Here is a 19,136-nt window from a genome sequence, read left to right as displayed (position 1 = left end):
AAGAGGATATAACAATTAAAAATATTTATGCACCCAGCATAGGAGCACCTCAATACATAAGGCAAATGCTAACAGCCATAAAAGGGGAAATCGACAGTAACACAATAATAGTGGGGGACTTTAACACCCCACTTACACCAATAGACAGATCATCCAGACAGAAAATAAATAAGGAAATACAAGCTTTAAATGACACAACAGACCAGATAGATTTAATTGATATTTATAGGACAGTACACCCGAAAGTGGCAGAATACACTTTCTTCTCAAGTGCACATGGAACATTCTCCAGGATAGATCACATCTTGGATCACAAATCAAGCCTCGGAAAATTTAAGAAAACTGAAATCATATCAAGCATCTTTTCCAACCACAACGCTATGTGATTAGAAATCAATTACAGGAAAAAAAACTGTAAAAAACACAAACACATGGAGGGTAAACAATACACTACTAAATGACCAAGAGATCACTGAATAAATCAAAGAGGAAATTTTAAAAAATACATAGAAACAAATGACAATGAAAACATGACAACCCAAACCTCATGGGATGCAGCAAATGCAGTTCTAAGAGGGAAGTTTATAGTAATTCAATCTCACCTCAGGAAACAAGAAATATCTCAAATACACAATCTAAACTTACACCTAAAGCAACTAGAGAAAGAAGAACAAAAAACACCAAAGTTAGTAGAAAGAAAGAAATCATAAAGATCAGAATAGAAATAAATGAAATAGAAATGAAGAAAACAATAGCAAAGATCAATAAAACTAAAAGTTGGTTCTTTGAGAACAGAAACAAAATTGATAAACCTTTAGCCGGACTCAGCAAGAAAAAAGGGAGAGTATTCAAATCAGTAACATTAGAAATGAAAAAGGAGAAATTACAACTGACACCGCAGAAATACAACGGCTCAGAAGAGACTACTTCAAGCAACTATATGCCAATAAAATGGACAACCTGGAAGAAATGGACAAATTCATAGAAAGGTACAACATTCCAAGACTGATTCAAGAAGAATTAAAAAATATAAACAGATGAATCACAAATAATGAAATTCAAACTGTAATTATAAAGCTTGCAGCAAATAAAAGTCCAGAACCAGGAATCTTCACAGGCAAATTCTATCAAACATTTAGAGAAGAGCTAACACCTATCCTTCTCAAACTCTTCCAAAAAATTGCAGAGGAAGGAACACTCCCAAACTCGTTCTACAAGGCCACAATCACCCTGATACTGAAACCAGACAAAGATAACACCAAAAAAGGAAATTACAGACCAATATCACTGATGAACATAGACGCAAAAATCCTAAACAAAATTCTAGCAAACAGAAACCAACAACACATTAAAAGGATCACACACCATGATCAAGTGGGATTTACCCCAGGGATGCAGGGATTCTTCAATATATGAACTCAATCAATGTGATACACCATATTAACAAATTAAAGAATAAAAACCATATGATCATATCTCAATAGATGCAGAAAAAGCTTCTGACGAAATTCAACACCGATTTATGATAAAAACTCTCCAGAAAGTGGGCATAGAGGGAACCTACCTCAACATAATAAAGGCCATATATGACAAACCCACAGCAAACATCATTCTCAATGGTGAAAAACAAAGCATTTCCTCTAAGATCAGGAACAAGACAAGGATGTCCACTCTCACCACTAATATTCATCATAGTTTTGGAAGTCCTAGCCACGGCAATCAGAGAACAAAAAGAAATAAAAGCAATACAGATTGGAAAAGAAGTAAAACTGTCACCGTTTGCAGATGACATGATACTATACATAGGTAATCCTAAAGATTCCACCAGAAAACTACTAGAGCTAATCAATGAATTTGGTAAAGTTGCAGGATAAAAATTAAAGCAGAGAAATCTCTTACATTCCTATACACTAAGAACGAAAAATCAGAAAGAGAAATTAAGTAAACAATCTCATTTACCATTGCAACAAAAAAGAATAAGATACCGAGGAATCAACCTACCTAAGGAGGCAAAAGACCTGTACTCAGAAAACTATAAAACACTGATGAAAGAAATCAAAGATGACACAACAGATGGAGAGATATACCATGTTCTTGGATGTGAAGAATCAACCCTGTAAAAATGACTATACTACCCAAAGCAATCTACAGATTCAACACATTCCCTATCAAATTACCAATGGCATTTTTCAAAGAATTAGAACAAAAAATTTTACAATTTATATGGAAACATAAAAGACCCCGAATAGCCAAAGCAATCTTGAGAAAGAAAAATGGAGCTGGAGGAATCAGGCTCCCTGACTTCAGACTATACTACAAAGCGACAGTAATCAAGACAGTATGGTACTGGCACAAAAACAGAAAAATAGATCAATGGAACAGGATAGAAAGCCCAGAGATAAACCCACACACCTATGGTCACCTAATCTATGACAAATGAGGCAAGAATATACAAGGGTGAAAAGACAGTCTCTTCAATAAGTGGTGCTGGGTAAACGGGATCTCTACAAGTAAAAGAACAAAATTAGAACATTCTCTGACACTATACACAAAAATAAACTCAAAATGGATTAAAAACCTAAATATAAGACCAGACACTATAAAATTGTTAGAGGAAAACACAGAACACTCTCTGACATAAATCACAGCAATATCTTTTTGGATCCACCTCCTAGGGTAATGAAAATAAAAACAAAAATAAACAAATGAGACCTAATTAAATTTAAAAGGTTTTGCACAGCAAAGGAAACCATAAACAAAATGAAAAGACAACCCACGGAATGGGAGAAAATATTTGCAAACGAAGTGATGACCAACAAGGGATTAGTCTCCAAAATATACAAACAGCTCATGCAGCTCAATATCAAAAAAAAAAAAAAACCCAATCCAAAAATGGGAAGAAGATCTAAATAGACATTTCTCCAAAGAAGACATACAGATGGCCAAGAGGCACTTGAAAAGATGCTCAACATCACTAATCATTAGAGAAATGTATATCAAAACTACAATGAGGTATCACCTCACACTGGTCAGAATGGCCATCATCAAAAAATCTACAAACAATAAATGCTGGAGAGGGTGTGGAGAAAAGGGAACCCTCTTGCACTGTTGGTGGGAATGTAAATTGATACAGCCACTATGGAGAACAGTATGGACGTTCATTAAAAAACTAAAAATAGAGCTACCATATGACACTGCAGTCCCACTCCTGGGCATATATCTGGAGAAAACCATAATTCAAAGAGACACATGTACCCCAGTGTTCACTGCAGCACTATTTACAATAGCCAGGACATGGAAACAACCTAAATGTCCATCAACAGATGAAAGGATAAAGAAGATGTGGTACATATATACAATGGAATATTACTCAGCCATAAAAAATTGGGTCATTTGTAGAGATGTGGTTGGACCCAGAGTATGTCATACAGAGTAAAGTAAGTCAGAAAGGTAAAAACAAATAGAGTATATTAACGCATATATGTGGAATCTAGAAAAATGGTACAGATGAACGTATCTTCAGGGCAGGAATTGAGACGCAGATGTAGAGAACGGATATGTGGACACGGTGGGGAAGGGGAGGGTGGGATGAATTGGGAGATTAGGATTGACATATATATGCTACCGTGTGTAAAACAGATAGTTAGTGGAACCTGCTGTATATAGCACAGGGAGCTCAGCTCAATGCTCTGTGATGATCTAGGTGGGTGGGATCATGGGGGAAGTGGGAGGGACGCCCCAGAGGGAGGGGATGTATGCATACATACAGCTGATTCACTTCGTTATACAGCAAAAACTAACACAATACTGTAAAGCAACTATACTCCAATTAAAAAACAAAAAAAGCCATATGATAACTAATGGTCAACAAAGCCTACACAAGGCAGAGATTCTGCAATATACTAAGTTTTTTCAGGATCAGGGCTTAAACAGAGTTAAAATTTCTAGACTGAACCCAACATACATATGTAGGGAGCTATATAGCTTAAAGTAAATTAAATTAATACACAGAGTTTTATAAGCATATTTATTATAAAACTCAGAAGAAAGGGAGAAAGACTAGTGAAACAGACTCCCTTATAAGGAAGGAAGATAAGGCAGTAAGATTACAGGCAGAGAATTAACTACATTCAAGTTAAAGGCAAAAACTTTGTATATGCTTTTTACATCATGATAAGAAAAATATGCCTTACATAAGGATTTTGAGAACATCTATATTCCTGATTAATATTGCATTAAGAAATACAGGTTATTTACACAATCAGATTTAGATGAAAACAGAAAATAACTTACGTTTCAAAAAGGGCAAAGATAAACAGAATCACAAAAAACAGAACATTGGTGGCCACAACAGCAACTTGATCAATATTTCCTTGGGGAACCTGAACTTCATCTGTACTTGCTGTAGTAAACAGAAGAAAAATTATATTACCTACACAACTAATTTTTCTTATGACACTAAAACAGTGTAAAATTATACGTAGCAAATTCAATGACTAAACATTTAAAATCATTTTTTTAGGCTTTCAAAGCAATTTAAAAATTAACAATTTACATAACAGAAATAACTTTTAAATGACATTTAAAATTAAAGTGAATTTTCTTCCCAGGACATACACTTCAATTCTGTTACCTACAGGAAATACTCAGATTTTCTATTCGGCGTCTCTCAATCAAAAACAGAAATGAATGTCCATAGAATTCTATAAAATGATCTCATACTAAATACTAAATTTGCTTTAAATTTCAGTTGCAGATTTTTTTCTACCTTACCTAAATTTTAAAGTTACACAGATTTCATGAAGACCTCAAATAGTTTATTAAATAAGTTCTCAGTTCTATGATTCACCTCAATGGATATATATTTTGAATTTCAACAGTACGTAGAATTACTATTAGTAAATATCCTTATTTTTTAACCACAATTTTTTTTAAGTTCTTACGTTATCATTTATATGTTTTGCAAAGAACTACCAAGATTTGATGGTGGTTTTATAAATTAGGAAGGCAAATGAGTTAAGATGTTCACTTATCTTGAACTATATAGTTAAGTAACACACTCAATATAAGCTATATCTGATGTAATTGAGAAATGTGAAGCCATATATATTGATACATGTATGTATACACATCCATCATGCTACTTTATAATTTACCCACTTATTCAGAGTAAACCAGGTAAGTAATACAAGAATGTATTTATGTTATCTTTAAGTGTATGTGTGGCAGAAGTGGGGGCAGGGGGTGATTTTCCTAAGACACATAAATTTCTATAATTTTTTCATAATAGTGCCTGACTTTATATCTCAGGATTCCTGAGGAGGAGTTCTTCCTCCAATAATAAGTGAGATTTGAAAATAGTCTGCTATACTTGGGGGCAATTAAGCACCTTGGACACTTGACATAGGGTTATGACCTCCCTTTCACACAAAGAAAAGCAGTCACACCTTTGTCCAGTTCCTTTTCTGGGGTAGACTCTGGTCCCTGTGGGCCTCAAATTATTTTGGATAGACCTCCCTGATTCTCAATCACCATCTAGAAGCCAGTCTTTACTCCTTTGAATCAAATATCAACATTGCCCCAAGTTAGACTGGAGTTTACTTTTCTGCAGCCTCCAACCAGTGCTAGCTTTAGTGGGGAGACTCAGAAATGTTGCATCCTAAACTGTGGGAACTGACTAGGTATCCTAATTATAAGAATTTTAAGAAAACACTGCATATTGATTAAAAAACTGTAATTGGAAATTAAATCCTATCCCATGATAACATCTTTAATAATAGGAACAACTTGATGTTTTATCTAAACATTTATTGAAATTTAAAAACGATCTTTGTTTTATAAAAATTATTTTGAAGGACCTAGAAATCTTATGAAAGAAAATAGATCTCTCCTTTTTAAACTCCGATTTGTGCTTTAGAGCTGTGTTGTCCAATAGAACTCTGACGTGATGGAAATGTTCTTTCTCTCTACTGTCCAGTACAGCTGGCTGTTAGTCACATATACCCATTAACTAAGCACTTGACATGTAGCTAGTGTGGGAGTTCCCTGGAGGTCCGGTGGGTAGGACTCGGCGCTTTCACTGATGTGGCCCGGGTTCAATCCCTGGTTAGGGAACTAAGATCCTGCAAGCCATGCCACAGAGCCAAAAAAAAAAAAAAAAAAAAAAAATGTAGCTAGTGAGATAGTGAGAATGAAGAATTCCTTAAATGTAATTAAGTTTAAACAGCCAAATATGACTAGTGGCTACCACATCTGACAATGTACCTGTATGTCTTTGCTACTCAAAGTGTGGTTCATAGACCAGCAGCATCAGTTCCCATAGGAGCTTGTTATAAATGTAGATTCTTCCTCTCCAGGCCTACTGAAACAGACTCTGCATTTTAACAAGGTTCCCAGGTGTTTTCTAAGCATATTAAAGTCAATAAAGCAAGGATCTATATGGTTATCCCCTTCAACTTATGAAAGATTTCTTGTGCATCTTCCCTTTCTCAGCCCCTCAACCTCAACCTCTTTAACTTGCTCATTCTCTTTACCTTTAAAGAGGTAGAGAGATAGGTCCTTTAAGTTAGCATCCTATCTTACACCTTTTCAAAACAGTAGCTTAAACCCACTGCCGGCACTTCCTCACCACTCATTGTTTCTTTTTTTCTTTCTTTTTATTTTGAAAACTTTCAAACACATCCTTATCCATCTATGTCCTCGATTCAACAATATTTTGCCACACTTGATTCATCTACCTCTTCCTTTCCTCCTTTCTCTCACTCTCTCTTTGTTGCTGTAGTGTTTTTCACTAGATGATTCCCAAATTTCTATCTCTAGCTTTGATCTCTACTGCCAGAATTACAGATGCCTCTGGAATTTTTTAGTTGTTCTAGGGTAGCATTATATTTGGTTTGAACCAAATTGAAATCACCTTATCTTTTCAGTCAGTGTCCCTTCTTAAATTCTCCTTCTCTCATTCTTTCAATTATCTAGAATCAAAACCCAGCAGACATCTTCAACAACCCCCTCCATTCCTTAATATTCCCTATCCAACCTGTCAATCTTTTTTTTTTCTTCAAAAGCTCATATCTCATCCCTTCTCCATTCTCAGTTACTGTTGTAGTTCAGGCCTTTACATATCTGGATTAGCCTCACTTGCAATCTATCGTCATACTTCTCCTTTGTTCAAAATTTGCTATAGCTCCTCACCACTCTGCTCTCCACCCGACTACTTTTAACTTTATCTTCCACCAGTTTTGTTGTAAAAATTAAATAAAATGTCTATCAAAGAACTTGGTAAAATTAACAGGGTCTTTTCCAAAACTTTATAAACTCCTTGAGGACAAGGACTAAATTGCATTCTTTTGCATGGGGGGGACAATCCTCAAGGAGGACATAACTAGGAGTACTTAAACAATGGTTTATTTAGTAAAATATACCTACTTATCAGACTGGGTACCTATTTATAAGTCAGAGAAAGATATGAAGGATGAAAATGGGTATTTGTAGAGTATACCAAAAGAATAAAAATACAAAAGAGAAACCATACTTATTCCCATGATTAAGTGAATAAAGAAATACTTGAAACAGAAAGATACATTTGGTAGCAATAATACTGAAATCATTCCAAAGATCTCAAGGATTTTAGGATATTGGCTTTTTGAAAACAAGATGAAGTGATTTTTAGCAATGGTCTTAACCTTACCAATTGTGCACACCAAGTCACTGACATAGGCATGCCTTTAAAAAAAATCAACTTAGCTAACTTTCAACTTTGAAGATCTTCCCCAATTACCCATTGTACTGTCCTCAGAGACAAAATTCAAGTGAATATCAAAGAGACAGAATCATTAGGAACACTTTGTAATATTATAGTAATTTAGTCAAACAGGTCAATAGTACCTTCTTCAAAATTAATATTTTTACACTGTCGTCCTGAGTCATCCACACGATGTTCTCTTAAAAGAAAAACATAAATATTGTATCCATGAAAGGCTTAGTATAATAGATAATAATTTAAATTTATTACTAGCTTTCTATTTTTTCACATTCTGGTATAGTTTCTTTTACTGTCTTCTGAGTAATGAAATTATTATGACATATAACTGATAAAATTTTTAAAATACAAGGTACAATTATTATTATATTATCATATAAAATGAAAAAAACCCTCAATTCATCCAAAAGCACACATGAGCTGCCTTAATCAGTATTTGAAGTTTTCCAATGATTTTTAACATGAGTTATAAACATTTTGGACTCTTGGATAAAACACTCCAAAGAAATATAAAGTAACAAAACTTCTGCAGTTTTATAAAATTTTTTCTAATATATAAAAGATAAGAGATACACATTATGAGTAACTTTTGTATCTAAGGTTGAACCTAATCATTAATCTACTTAAAATGTTGCTTTCATGCCATTTCCCCTACTTAGAATCTATCATTAGTAGACCAAGACCAAACCTTGAATCTTTAAAGACCTTATAATCTGTTCTTATTCATCATCTATTATTTTAGTTGTCAGTACCACATGCGTTAGCTGATAAGAAAATATGAACACAACTAAACATCAAAAACCAAATAAAGACATCATAGAAATAATAATTCTCCAACAATGATAATGCTAATTTAATTTCACAATCTACAAGAGTAGTTTTATCATTTCTATCTAATTACCTTAATACAGTAAGAATCAGAATAATATTTAAAATTCCCAGGAAGGCGCCAAGTAAAACTGGTGCTGTGTACATGTTTATCTGCAGCTTAATGGTATCCCATGTCACGCCCTTTTCTCCAATGAGTGCGAAACAAGTCTGAAAAACTTATTAAAATAAAATGTATACAGATTAATTATTATATGGGAGGCACAGGCTAAAATAAATGTGAGAAATATTTACCATAGAATTGGAAGTAATATATGGAATCATCCATCTGCATCAGACATCTCAGCAGGGGCAAGAAAATTGGTTCTTGGTGGGGAGAGGCAAAACATTTACTCTTTTTCTGTATAAAGCACAGATATGCATACAGTACATAAAACACATACAATATAGGTCTGTGGTATTAAAATTTCATGGGATGGAGTGATTAGGAAAGAAATGTCTAAAAAGCCTCCTTAGGGAGACAATAACATAAAAAATGGGTGAGAAGCACTGATGTACAGGCATTCACAAGGGATTATACCTAACATAACTTGTCAGTATTTTCTTTTTTTAAAATACATCTCTGTATGAAATTTAAGTTATACAATTTCTTCCATAAGTAAATTATTAAAGTTTAATCAATTTCATTATAAGAAACTGTCACTTTTTTTTTTTTTTTTGCGGTACGCGGGCCTCTTACTGTTGTGGCCTCTCCCGTTGCGGAGCACAGGCTCCAGACACGCAGGCTCAGCAACCATGGCTCACGGGCCCAGCCGCTCCACGGCATGTGGGATCTTCTCAGACCGGGGCACGAACCCGTGTCCCCTGCATTGGCAGGCGGACTCTCAACCACTGCGCCATCAGGGAAGCCCGAAACTGTCACATTTTAACTCAATATTTTAAAATATTACTGTGTATATGGTACTTAAATTATATATATTTAATACCACTTTCAATTTGGATCTGTGGCAAAAATCAGATTGGGTAAGTATTGGTTTGCTCTCCTGATTTAGATTCTATATCTCGTTCTGCCAGGACTTTACATGTAACCTTAGAGTGAGGATTAAGTAAAATACTGCACCTAAAGCACTTAGAACAGCATCTAGCATATGGTTAGCACTCAATGTTTGTGCTTATTGATGTGGTTATTATTGGAAAAGTCATCTAATCTTTTCAGGCCTACATTTACTCATCTTTAATATAAAATGTTTTAGTGATAATCTTTTTTTAAAAATTTTATTTACTTATTTATTTATTTTTGGCTGCGTTGGGTCTTCATTGCTGCCAGCGGGCTTTCTCTAATTGAGGCGAGTGTGGGCTTCTCATTGCGGTGGCTTCTCTTGTTGAGGAGCACGGGCTCCAGGGGCGCAGGCTTCAGTAGTTGTAGCACACGGGCTTAGTTGCTCTGCAGCATGTGGGATCTTCCCAGACCAGGGCTCAAACCCGTGTCCCCTGCATTGGCAGGCAGATTCTTAACCACTGCACCACCAGGGAAGCCCCGTGAATAATCTTTAAAATAGATGGCCAAAATATTTACTGAGAACCTAAGCCTATACCAGGTACTGTGCTAGAAACTGAGGGTGGAGTGGTAAGCTTAAAAAGACCCAGACTATGCCCTCATGCATATAGTAAGGCAATAGGTTCAATTGTTCTAGATTTCTGCTTATATTTTATTCCAGAACACTGAACTAAAATACCAGATTCTGGTGAATGACGAATTAGGCTTTCTTCTGTTGAAGCAAAGTAATGGAAACTGGAGGTTGGGGTGTTAATGATGAAGTATACTGAGCTGGATTCAAATTGATTCTATTTATAACTGCAATATTAAAAGCATGGGCCAATTATATGGCTTTTCAAAGTTATGCTAGGCATAAAAAATTAATTTCTCTACTCATTTAGCAGAAAATTAATTGGGCTTAGGGAAATATTAAATCTCATTAATATATTTTTATATTCATTAAACTATGAAAGTTTTGGAAAGAAGAAGAGACTAGTAAATCTTTTTTGAACTCTTTCATTTTCTTCAACCTTAGAAAAGTCTTAAAGGTATGGGCAAAAAGGGGAAAAAAACTCCTATAACTTTCCTCAAATCCTTCAATTAAAAGAATTTTGTTTCTCATAAACAGGAAAAAAAAAGCAAACTCTTGCTGAGATGTCAAGCTAAATGATTATCTGACAGAATGTATACTTTGGAATCAGACAGTGAGGTTTGAATCTCATATTTCCCATTTAATATCAGGGTGACCCTGGATAAGTTACTTAGATTCTCTATGCCTTGGTGTCCTAATCTGTACAGTGGGACTAATAACATTTAATTTAGGGAACATGAGTTAACACATATAAAGAGCCTAGCCTCACTGCTAGATCAAAAAATATCAGTTTCCCTCCCTTTGCCTTCAGCTATGAGGTTTTATACTTGAATTGCATCTAACATTTGAACCTCAAAAGTTTTCCCAATTCAAATCCAAGTAATGATAAGTGAAGAACACCTACCTGGACCTAGAATAAAACCTAATGCTTGACATGCACTTGTGTTTGCCATGGAACTTGTTCTTTCCTGAAGAGAGGTAGCACCAGCAATATATGATCTAATAACAGCTACATTTCCTAAGAAAAGACACAATAATACAAAGTAAAAGAAAATATTCTCCAGTTTATAAAAATTCGACTTCATTTGGCTCTATACAGAAGAAGAAATATTAACCTACAACATAGTTACTGCTTCCTCTTTATGATTATACAAGGCATGTATAGTGAACAAATGTATCAATTAATGAAAATATTACTTTTAGTATTGTGAAAACACAGTTAAAGATGTGAATGAATGAGTGAAAAAATGGCATACAGGAAACTTAAACTTTTTTCATCATTAAATACCAAGAAAGCATTGAGTGAATGGAGTCCTACTAATTGCTACATTGTTTTAAAAGAAATATGCTACACACTCTGCATGTTTATAAAAAAAAATCCTAAAAATTTGAGTCAAAAAAATTTGCTGAGCATTTATGTTGAAGAGACTCTGCTAGGGGCTAGAGAATATTTTCAAAAGTCATAGATTGTCTCTAATTACACTAACTTTACTAGCTAGTTGATGATAAGGGATGAAAACAGTGCAAAACAGTATATAAGCAAATGCCAGAGACATGTTGGAGAAGCAGTAGTGTAGCCTAAGAAAGCTTCATGGAAGAGGTGGAACTTGAACTGAATCTTGAAGGATGAAGAATCATGGGAACAGAAGAGAGAAACTATAGGTAATGGGAACATCATGAGCAAAGGCAAAATGATAGGAAAGATATTTGCAATGAGACATCTGTATGTTGAATGTCGTATAGGAGATTGAGAAGAGGTGACCCTAGATGAGAGAAGGCCATAAATGTCAGGATGAATGTGAGTCCAACACAACCAAAAATATACATGCATGCATATTACCTGCTCCAAATCCCACCAATCCACGAGCAACCAACATGTAGTATTTATTATGAGAAGCTGGAACCTGGACATATGCATAGAGGCAGTTGGCTGCCACCGAAATGAAAATGGAAACAGTAAGAGGCTCTTTTCTTGGTCGATAGTTAGACCACAAACCAAATATAGGTGAAGCTACCATTTGGCCAAGGCTAAAAGAAGCAATAACCCAGCCCAAAAAACTTGCATCGGCAGTCTGATCAATCTGCAGAAAAAAGTACAATGCTTTAAGAATTGTTATCCAAGAAAAGTAAAGTTAAAAATCCAAATACATTTTTTCTGACCATGTAACATTTCTTATTAAAAAAATAAAAACAATAATTCTAACACATAAGTTTTATAACACCATTACTTACAGTAAGGAATTCAAACTTCTGACATTACAATTAAATGTGTTAACAATTCACTATACACAAGGAAAAATGTTTAGGAAACTTCATCTTTTAGAACAATTATAGAAATTCTGTCATAAAAATCTTGTTAAAAAAATCACATTATATACCTAACAATAACATCATAAAAATAATATGCCATTCTTTAATTCTTGTAAAGTAAATACAATTATTTACCTTATGCTACTCTATAAACTAAACAACCATTAGCACTGTGAATCTATTTTTTTTAACTGGGCACAATAATCAAATGCTTAAAGACAATAATAAAATTTCTCTCATTAAACCTACTACTAATTCTTCCTTTCAGCATAGACAATCCAGGATTCTACCAAAGAGGATTTATATATCATTAATACTGAGGTTAAAACCAAATGATTACAACTCAGAAAATACTTTCAGAAAACAGAAAATTTTAGCTTACAAAAGGGACTATGGAATAAATCAACAGATGGGGTTTTTAAAAATATGGTAGGTTATATAATAATTTGGAAAAATAAGAGCCATTAAATTTTAGGACATAAGTTTAAACATATATAGGTTAAGTGGTAGAACAACTTAATAAGGAAAACCATGGCCTTTTCTCTTCCAAAGATATTTTTAAAAAGCTTAAAATGAAGTTATTTAGGTACATTTCTGTTTGTGTGGCATGAGAAATAAGAGTGAATAAGTATAATGACTTCATGTCATATAAATTTAAAAATTAATTTTCAAAAAAGCAATGAAAACAATTTTAATATTAAATGTCTAGTGGTTTGAAAGCAAAAGGATAAAAGTGTCTTCTCAGGATATCAATTGATCATAATAGTCAAGTGTCCATTTCATGGACAGAAGTGAGCTGACTCTTGAAGATGGCTCTAACAATTTTAACATTTGCTATTTTTATTGGATACTATTCTTTACAATGACTGGAAAACTGGAATCTGCTAGAATTCTGCTAGAATTGTAACAGGAAAGTAAAATGGTTTGGAAGATACAGGTTCTATACTACAACAGAAGGTATCAGTTCAGTAATTGAACTGTTATCTGTGCTCCTGTGTGTTTCTCTCTCCCTTATAGTAATAACAGCATGTTGTTTCCAATCCTCTGGCCATCTCTTACTCCGTGGCCCAGACTGCCCCTTCTGGTGACCAGTTTCTGTAGGCCTTCCAAACTCAGCTCAGATATAACTGCTTTTGGGAAATCTTCCAGGATCTCTTTAGTCTGGATCAGCAACATCTCCCTAACCCCCATGTCTGTCTGTCTGTGTCAGTCTGTGTGTATGTCCCTCTCTCCCCCAGCCCCCACTCCTTCTGTCTCTCTCTGCCTCTCTGCCTCTCTCCCTCTCCCTCTAGCTCCCTCTCCCCTGTGAACACGCACACACACTCACACATCAAGCTCTTAAGACTTTTACCCACTCATATTGTATGGTAATTATCTGTAAACTTGCTTGGTTTTGCACACTTCAGTGAAAGTTAGATGCATCTCTTCTCTTAAAAAAAAGCCCACAGTGCGTAGTACTGAATTTCAAAACATTCTTCTCTAAACATGTTAATAATATTGACAAAGTCAAAGTTCTAGAACTCGTAATGCTTCGCTACGGGAGCTGAGATGTGTTCCAAGCCTCCTCAACTATTTACTTACAGATTATTGCTTATTCATCCAATTAACAGTCACTAAGGCCTTCTCTGTGACAAAACCTGTGCGAGGCTATATGAATACAAATTGAATAAACACAGTTCTTGCCATCAAGGAGTTTCCAAACCAGGTTCTACTTAACTGATTCTGAAAAATCCTACATTTTTGAGTAGCTGAGGAAAAAAACCAGCATGCTTTAATTCTTTATCTGTCAAATGGGGGTAACTTCACAGAGTTGTTATGAGAATTATTTAAGCCAAGACATGTATAGTGCCTAGGGACATGTCTGCCTATAGTATGCACTAAATGAATGTTACCTATATATAAAAAATTAATATTTCTTGGTATTTTGTTTTTACTGATATGTCAGTTTTATTATTATATTTTATTGTAACATGCATGAGTAGTCCCACTATGTCCCTGGGCCTACAGATAACCTATCATTCCAATTCAAAATCTGGGTTTAAGAATATGAGTTTTCCTGGAAATCAATCACAACTCTGGGCAACACAGGCTACGGAATCACTGGGCTGATAGCTGTCTATCAGCCAGGGTCAGAAGCACAAGTCAGCGATTCACAGCAGTGCCAAATTCCTTTCGGACAGATAACTTACTGTTTGGGGGTTTTAGAGGGGTGGTTGGGCCTAGCTTTTTATCTTTCTCACAGATGACTTTTAAGCTAAGTAATATTTGGTAACACATTATCGTAAAAGAGATAGTAGCCTTCAATTAAAAATGAAAATTTTGATAAACAGCAATGACCTACTGTATAGCACAGGGAACTATATTCAGTAGCTTGTAAAAACCTATAATGGAAACGAATCAGAAAAAGAATGTGTGTGTGTGTGTGTGTGTGTGTGTGTGTGTGTGTGTGTGTGCATAATTGAATCACTTTACTATACACCTGAAACATTGTAAATCAACTATACTTCAATAAAATAAATAAACAAATAACATTTTAAAAAAAGAATGAAAAATCTTAAGACAGTAGGTAACATAGCACTGTAGAGTCAGATTTTGGTTTCGGATAGGCTTGATTCTACCATTTTCTAGCTGTGTGATCTTGGGCAAGTTACCTAACTTCTCTAGTCTGAGTTTCTTTATCTGTTAAACAGGAGTGATAATGACCACCTCACAGAGTTGTTATGAAGATTAAAAGATGATTTAGATGAAAGATTTAGTATTGTGCCTGGCACACAATGAGCTATAATATTATTATGAAATAACTTGAGAAAATTAACTCACAAGGTTTTTGGTGAAAATGTTATGCTTGTATTGCCAAAGAACTACTGATATGTTCATGTGCTCTCAATAAATTTACCTTTGAAGAGATTACAAATATCTGGAGAAAGGAGTGTACCTTTTCAAAATTCAACTTATTATGCTGAGTAGACCTAATTTTGTAAATACCTTTCTTTTGAGAATTTTGAGGTTAAACAAACTAGATACAGGGACCATAGAAATCAAGTGTTTTTATACATGGAAATACATATTTTAGCACAGAAGATATTGCTCCAGAATTGTTAAATATTCTGTTCCAATTCTAATAATTCTGCCAGTATGGAAAGAATTTTTAGTGTCATGAGTAATGACTTCATGTAAAATAAATTTTTAATTACTTTAAATTAATTTTCAAAATGGCAGTGAAAATGTGGCACTAAATCACTAAAAAGTAAAATGTGTATTTTTTTCCTATATTTCTTTTAAAAGATAGCATAAGAAAATAGGATTTTTAAGTTAAAAATTATAAAAACTGGGCTTCCCTGGTGGCGCAGTGGTTGAGAGTCTGCCTGCCGATGCGGGGGACACGAGTTCGTGCCCCGGTCCGGGAAGATCCCACATGCCGCGGAGCAGCTGGGCCCATGAGCCATGGCCACTGAGCCTGTGCATCCGGAGCCTGTGCTCCGCAACGGGAGAGGCCACAACGGTGAGAGGCCCGCGTACCGCAAAAAAAAAAAAAAGAAAAAAAATTATAAAAACTAAAAAATCTATAATGAAATATAAGATATCAATAAATTTCTTATATAATAGGTATAATTTTTAAACGCTGTTACAACACTCAATGATAAGTATTAATGATAAAGGGATATGGAAGCACATAGGAAAACCTTCTAATGCAAACTGGGGTGAGGGACAGTAAGAAAAGGCTTTTCAGAGGAGGTGACATTGGATCAAAGCCTTGAAGAATTAATAAAAAATAGTGGAGAAGAAGGGGAGGAAGGGAATGGCAGAGGAAAGGAGAGATGGAGGGAAGGCAAGCACTCCAGAAAAAAAAGGAGGAAAAAGTGTAAAGATCTGAGGACCTTAGGTTCATCCAAGTACATGATATAATAAATTACTGGCTATAGATCTAATATTGGCCAAGGCTCAGGATCTAGGCTGAAACACACACACACACACACACACACACACACACACACACACACACACACTCTCTCTCTCTCACTCTCTCTCTCTCTCTCTTTCTCTCTGTCTCTTTCTCTCTCTCCTCTGGAGAAAACCAAAATATAAGGGGCAAGTTGATAAAGAAAAATACACAAAATAATTTAAGAATAAAGAGTTAAGAGTAATGTCATGGAAGCTAAGAGAGAGTTTCAAGAAGCAAAGAGAGGACAACAATGTCAAACACTACCCAAATGTCACCTAAAGTAAGGACTGAAAAGTATCTACTATTTGGTGAGCGATTAAGTCCTTGGAGACCTCATCAAGAGCAGTTGCAGGGTAGCAGAGGAGTTAATCAGATTGTAGCAGGTTAAGGAGTGAAGAGGAGTTAGGAAGCACAGAGGAACTCCTTCAAGAACCTTAACTGAAATATTATTATAGATTAATTATGTCTCTACCTTAAATACTGATTTTTAATAAATTCATTACTGGAATTTTAAGACAGAACTGACAGTTATATGTCACATATATTTTTTAAAAAGGTAGAATTGACAGGACTTGATCATCAACTGATGATCAACTGATGTTAGAGTACCCACCAAACTTGCATCTTCTTGTCACTCCCTCCTTCCCATGTAGTAACCACAGCATCAAAACACATGTATTGTCTATTCTTTTCACAATGTCACCTGACAACCCAAATTATTCTATCAGAAAGCACCAAGTTATTCCATAGCAATATCATTTATACATTATAGGAATTCAGACTATGTCTAGCTTAGTTTCCTTTTTATTAGGGAAGGGGTACGGATGGGATGGGAAAGTGGCTAATAAGTAGGTGACCATACATCTACATTTGCCTGTGATTGTCTGGATATAATCCTATTTTCCTGCTAAAGCACTCTTTTCACTTCAAGAGTGCTCTGGTTTGCACAATCAAGCATACAGTCACCTTACTTATAAGCCTCTTTTGAAGAATTATTATCTCAAGTTATTTTAGAAAAGATTAACTCTGAATACCAAAGAGATTCTCTAGAAAACTCTTAACTACATAAGAGTTATTACTACTACAGCTACATAAGAGATGAATAAAGTGCACAAACCTTTTGGAGATATGGCCATATTGACATTAACACAATAGAAAATCCTGTGAAGAGGCAAATTCTGTTATTTATACTTATAATAATTTCATCACTATAGATACAAATTTTTGAACTATAGCATGGATTTTAAAACATCATTATGAATTTACAAATTTATAACCACAATGTCTAATTTATTAAGCAATGGAGTTTTATTTATCAGAAGGAAAATAAATATTAAAGGCTGGAAAACATATATATAATTATAGCCCCTCACCACAATTAACATACTAAAAGCAGAGGACCTATTTCTCCTCATTCACGTGTCTTTACTGTAAATGAAAATTACTGGAACTTCCCTGGTGGCAGAGTGTTTAAGAATCTGCCTGCCAATGCAGGGGACACGGGTTTGCGTCCTGGTCTGGAAGGATCCCACATGCTGTGGAGCAACTAAGCCCGTGCGCCACAACTACTGAGCCTGCGCTCTAGAGCCCACGAGCCACAACTACTGAAACCTGTGCACCTAGAGCCCATGCTCTGCAGCAAGAGAAGCCACCGCAATGAGAAGCCCGCGCACTGCAACAAAGAGTAGCCCCTGCTCACCGCAACTAGAGAAAACCCATGCACAGAAACGAAGAACCAACGCAGCCAAAAATAAATAAATTTATTTTTTAAAAAAAAGAAAAGAAAATTACTGAGAGTTTTGTTAAGTTTTTATAGCAGAAATGAATGGAGGTAAGGCTACTTTGTTATAGAGGAATTGCTAGACTTCTAATCTGTGTTGTTTGGGAGAGATAATTCACTGTAGGGAGGACTAAGAAGAAGGAAAATTATCTTTAAAGGGGGCAGTGGCTATAAAGAACCAGAATTTCTCAAGATGGGCATACCTTAAAAGAAAATTATCTCTGCTAGCTTTTATTGCTTGAGAACTGTAATGATAAACTCCAATGTTATTTGTCGATTTTAAATATTAGGCACATCCAATCACAATTCTATCAAGGCTATTTTTTTAAAAAACAGCTCTATTAAGATATAATTCACAATGAATTCACCCATTTAAAGTGTACAATTCAATGGTTCTTAGCGTGCCAGATATGTGCAACCATGACTACAGTCAATTTTAGAATATTTTAGTCACCTCAAAAAGAAACCCTGGACCCTTTAGCTATACTCTTCTATCCTCTATCATTTCCCCAACAGCCCTAAGCAACCACTAATCTACTTTCTGTCTCTATAGATTTTCCTATTCTGGACTTTCATATGAATAGAACCACACAATACGTGGTCTTTTGTGTCTGGCTTCTTTCTTTGCATAATGCTTTCAAGGTTCATCTATGTTGTTGCAGTATCAGTACTACATCCCTTTTTAAAAGTCTGTTTTAAAAAATAATTTAATTATTAGTTTCATCTTAGTGTATTTTGAATTAACACATTGACTTGATGAAAAGAATCAACTAATGTTTGAAAATAAGACTACTATCTCACAATCAAGAAACTTGTAAACAGGTAAAATGTTTCACATGCCAATTAAAATCTAAAGTTAAAAAATTTTTTGCTGTTAAATTTGAAATT

General features: G+C 34.9%; 1 protein-coding gene across 9 annotated transcripts in view; it reads right to left on the bottom strand.

Annotated features, from left to right (window-relative positions):
* MFSD8 (major facilitator superfamily domain containing 8) overlaps positions 1-19,136 on the bottom strand; it is a 41,569-nt gene that overhangs the window by 10,143 nt on the left and 12,290 nt on the right. For 3 of the 9 annotated variants that reach the window (XM_019927910.3, XM_019927911.3, XM_019927908.3), the window contains exons 3-9: positions 17,586-17,629; positions 12,056-12,296; positions 11,120-11,233; positions 8,882-8,953; positions 8,661-8,805; positions 7,885-7,940; positions 4,294-4,402 (exon numbers count right to left, since the gene is read on the bottom strand). In XM_019927910.3, the coding sequence (XP_019783469.1) occupies positions 4,294-4,402; positions 7,885-7,940; positions 8,661-8,805; positions 8,882-8,953; positions 11,120-11,233; positions 12,056-12,296; positions 17,586-17,629 (781 nt within the window). Of the gene's footprint in view, positions 1-4,293; positions 4,403-7,884; positions 7,941-8,660; positions 8,806-8,881; positions 8,988-11,119; positions 11,234-12,055; positions 15,998-17,081; positions 17,172-17,585; positions 17,630-19,136 lie in introns of all 9 variants that reach the window. The other 6 variants (XM_073804845.1, XM_019927913.3, XM_073804846.1 and 3 more) reach the window with 6 other exon arrangements.

This window comes from Tursiops truncatus, chromosome 5 (assembly GCF_011762595.2).
Source record: "Tursiops truncatus isolate mTurTru1 chromosome 5, mTurTru1.mat.Y, whole genome shotgun sequence".
In the NCBI taxonomy this organism is placed as follows: Eukaryota; Metazoa; Chordata; class Mammalia; order Artiodactyla; family Delphinidae; genus Tursiops; species Tursiops truncatus.
Note: the sequence above shows the minus strand (reverse complement) of the source record. Positions and strands in the feature narration are given on the sequence as shown.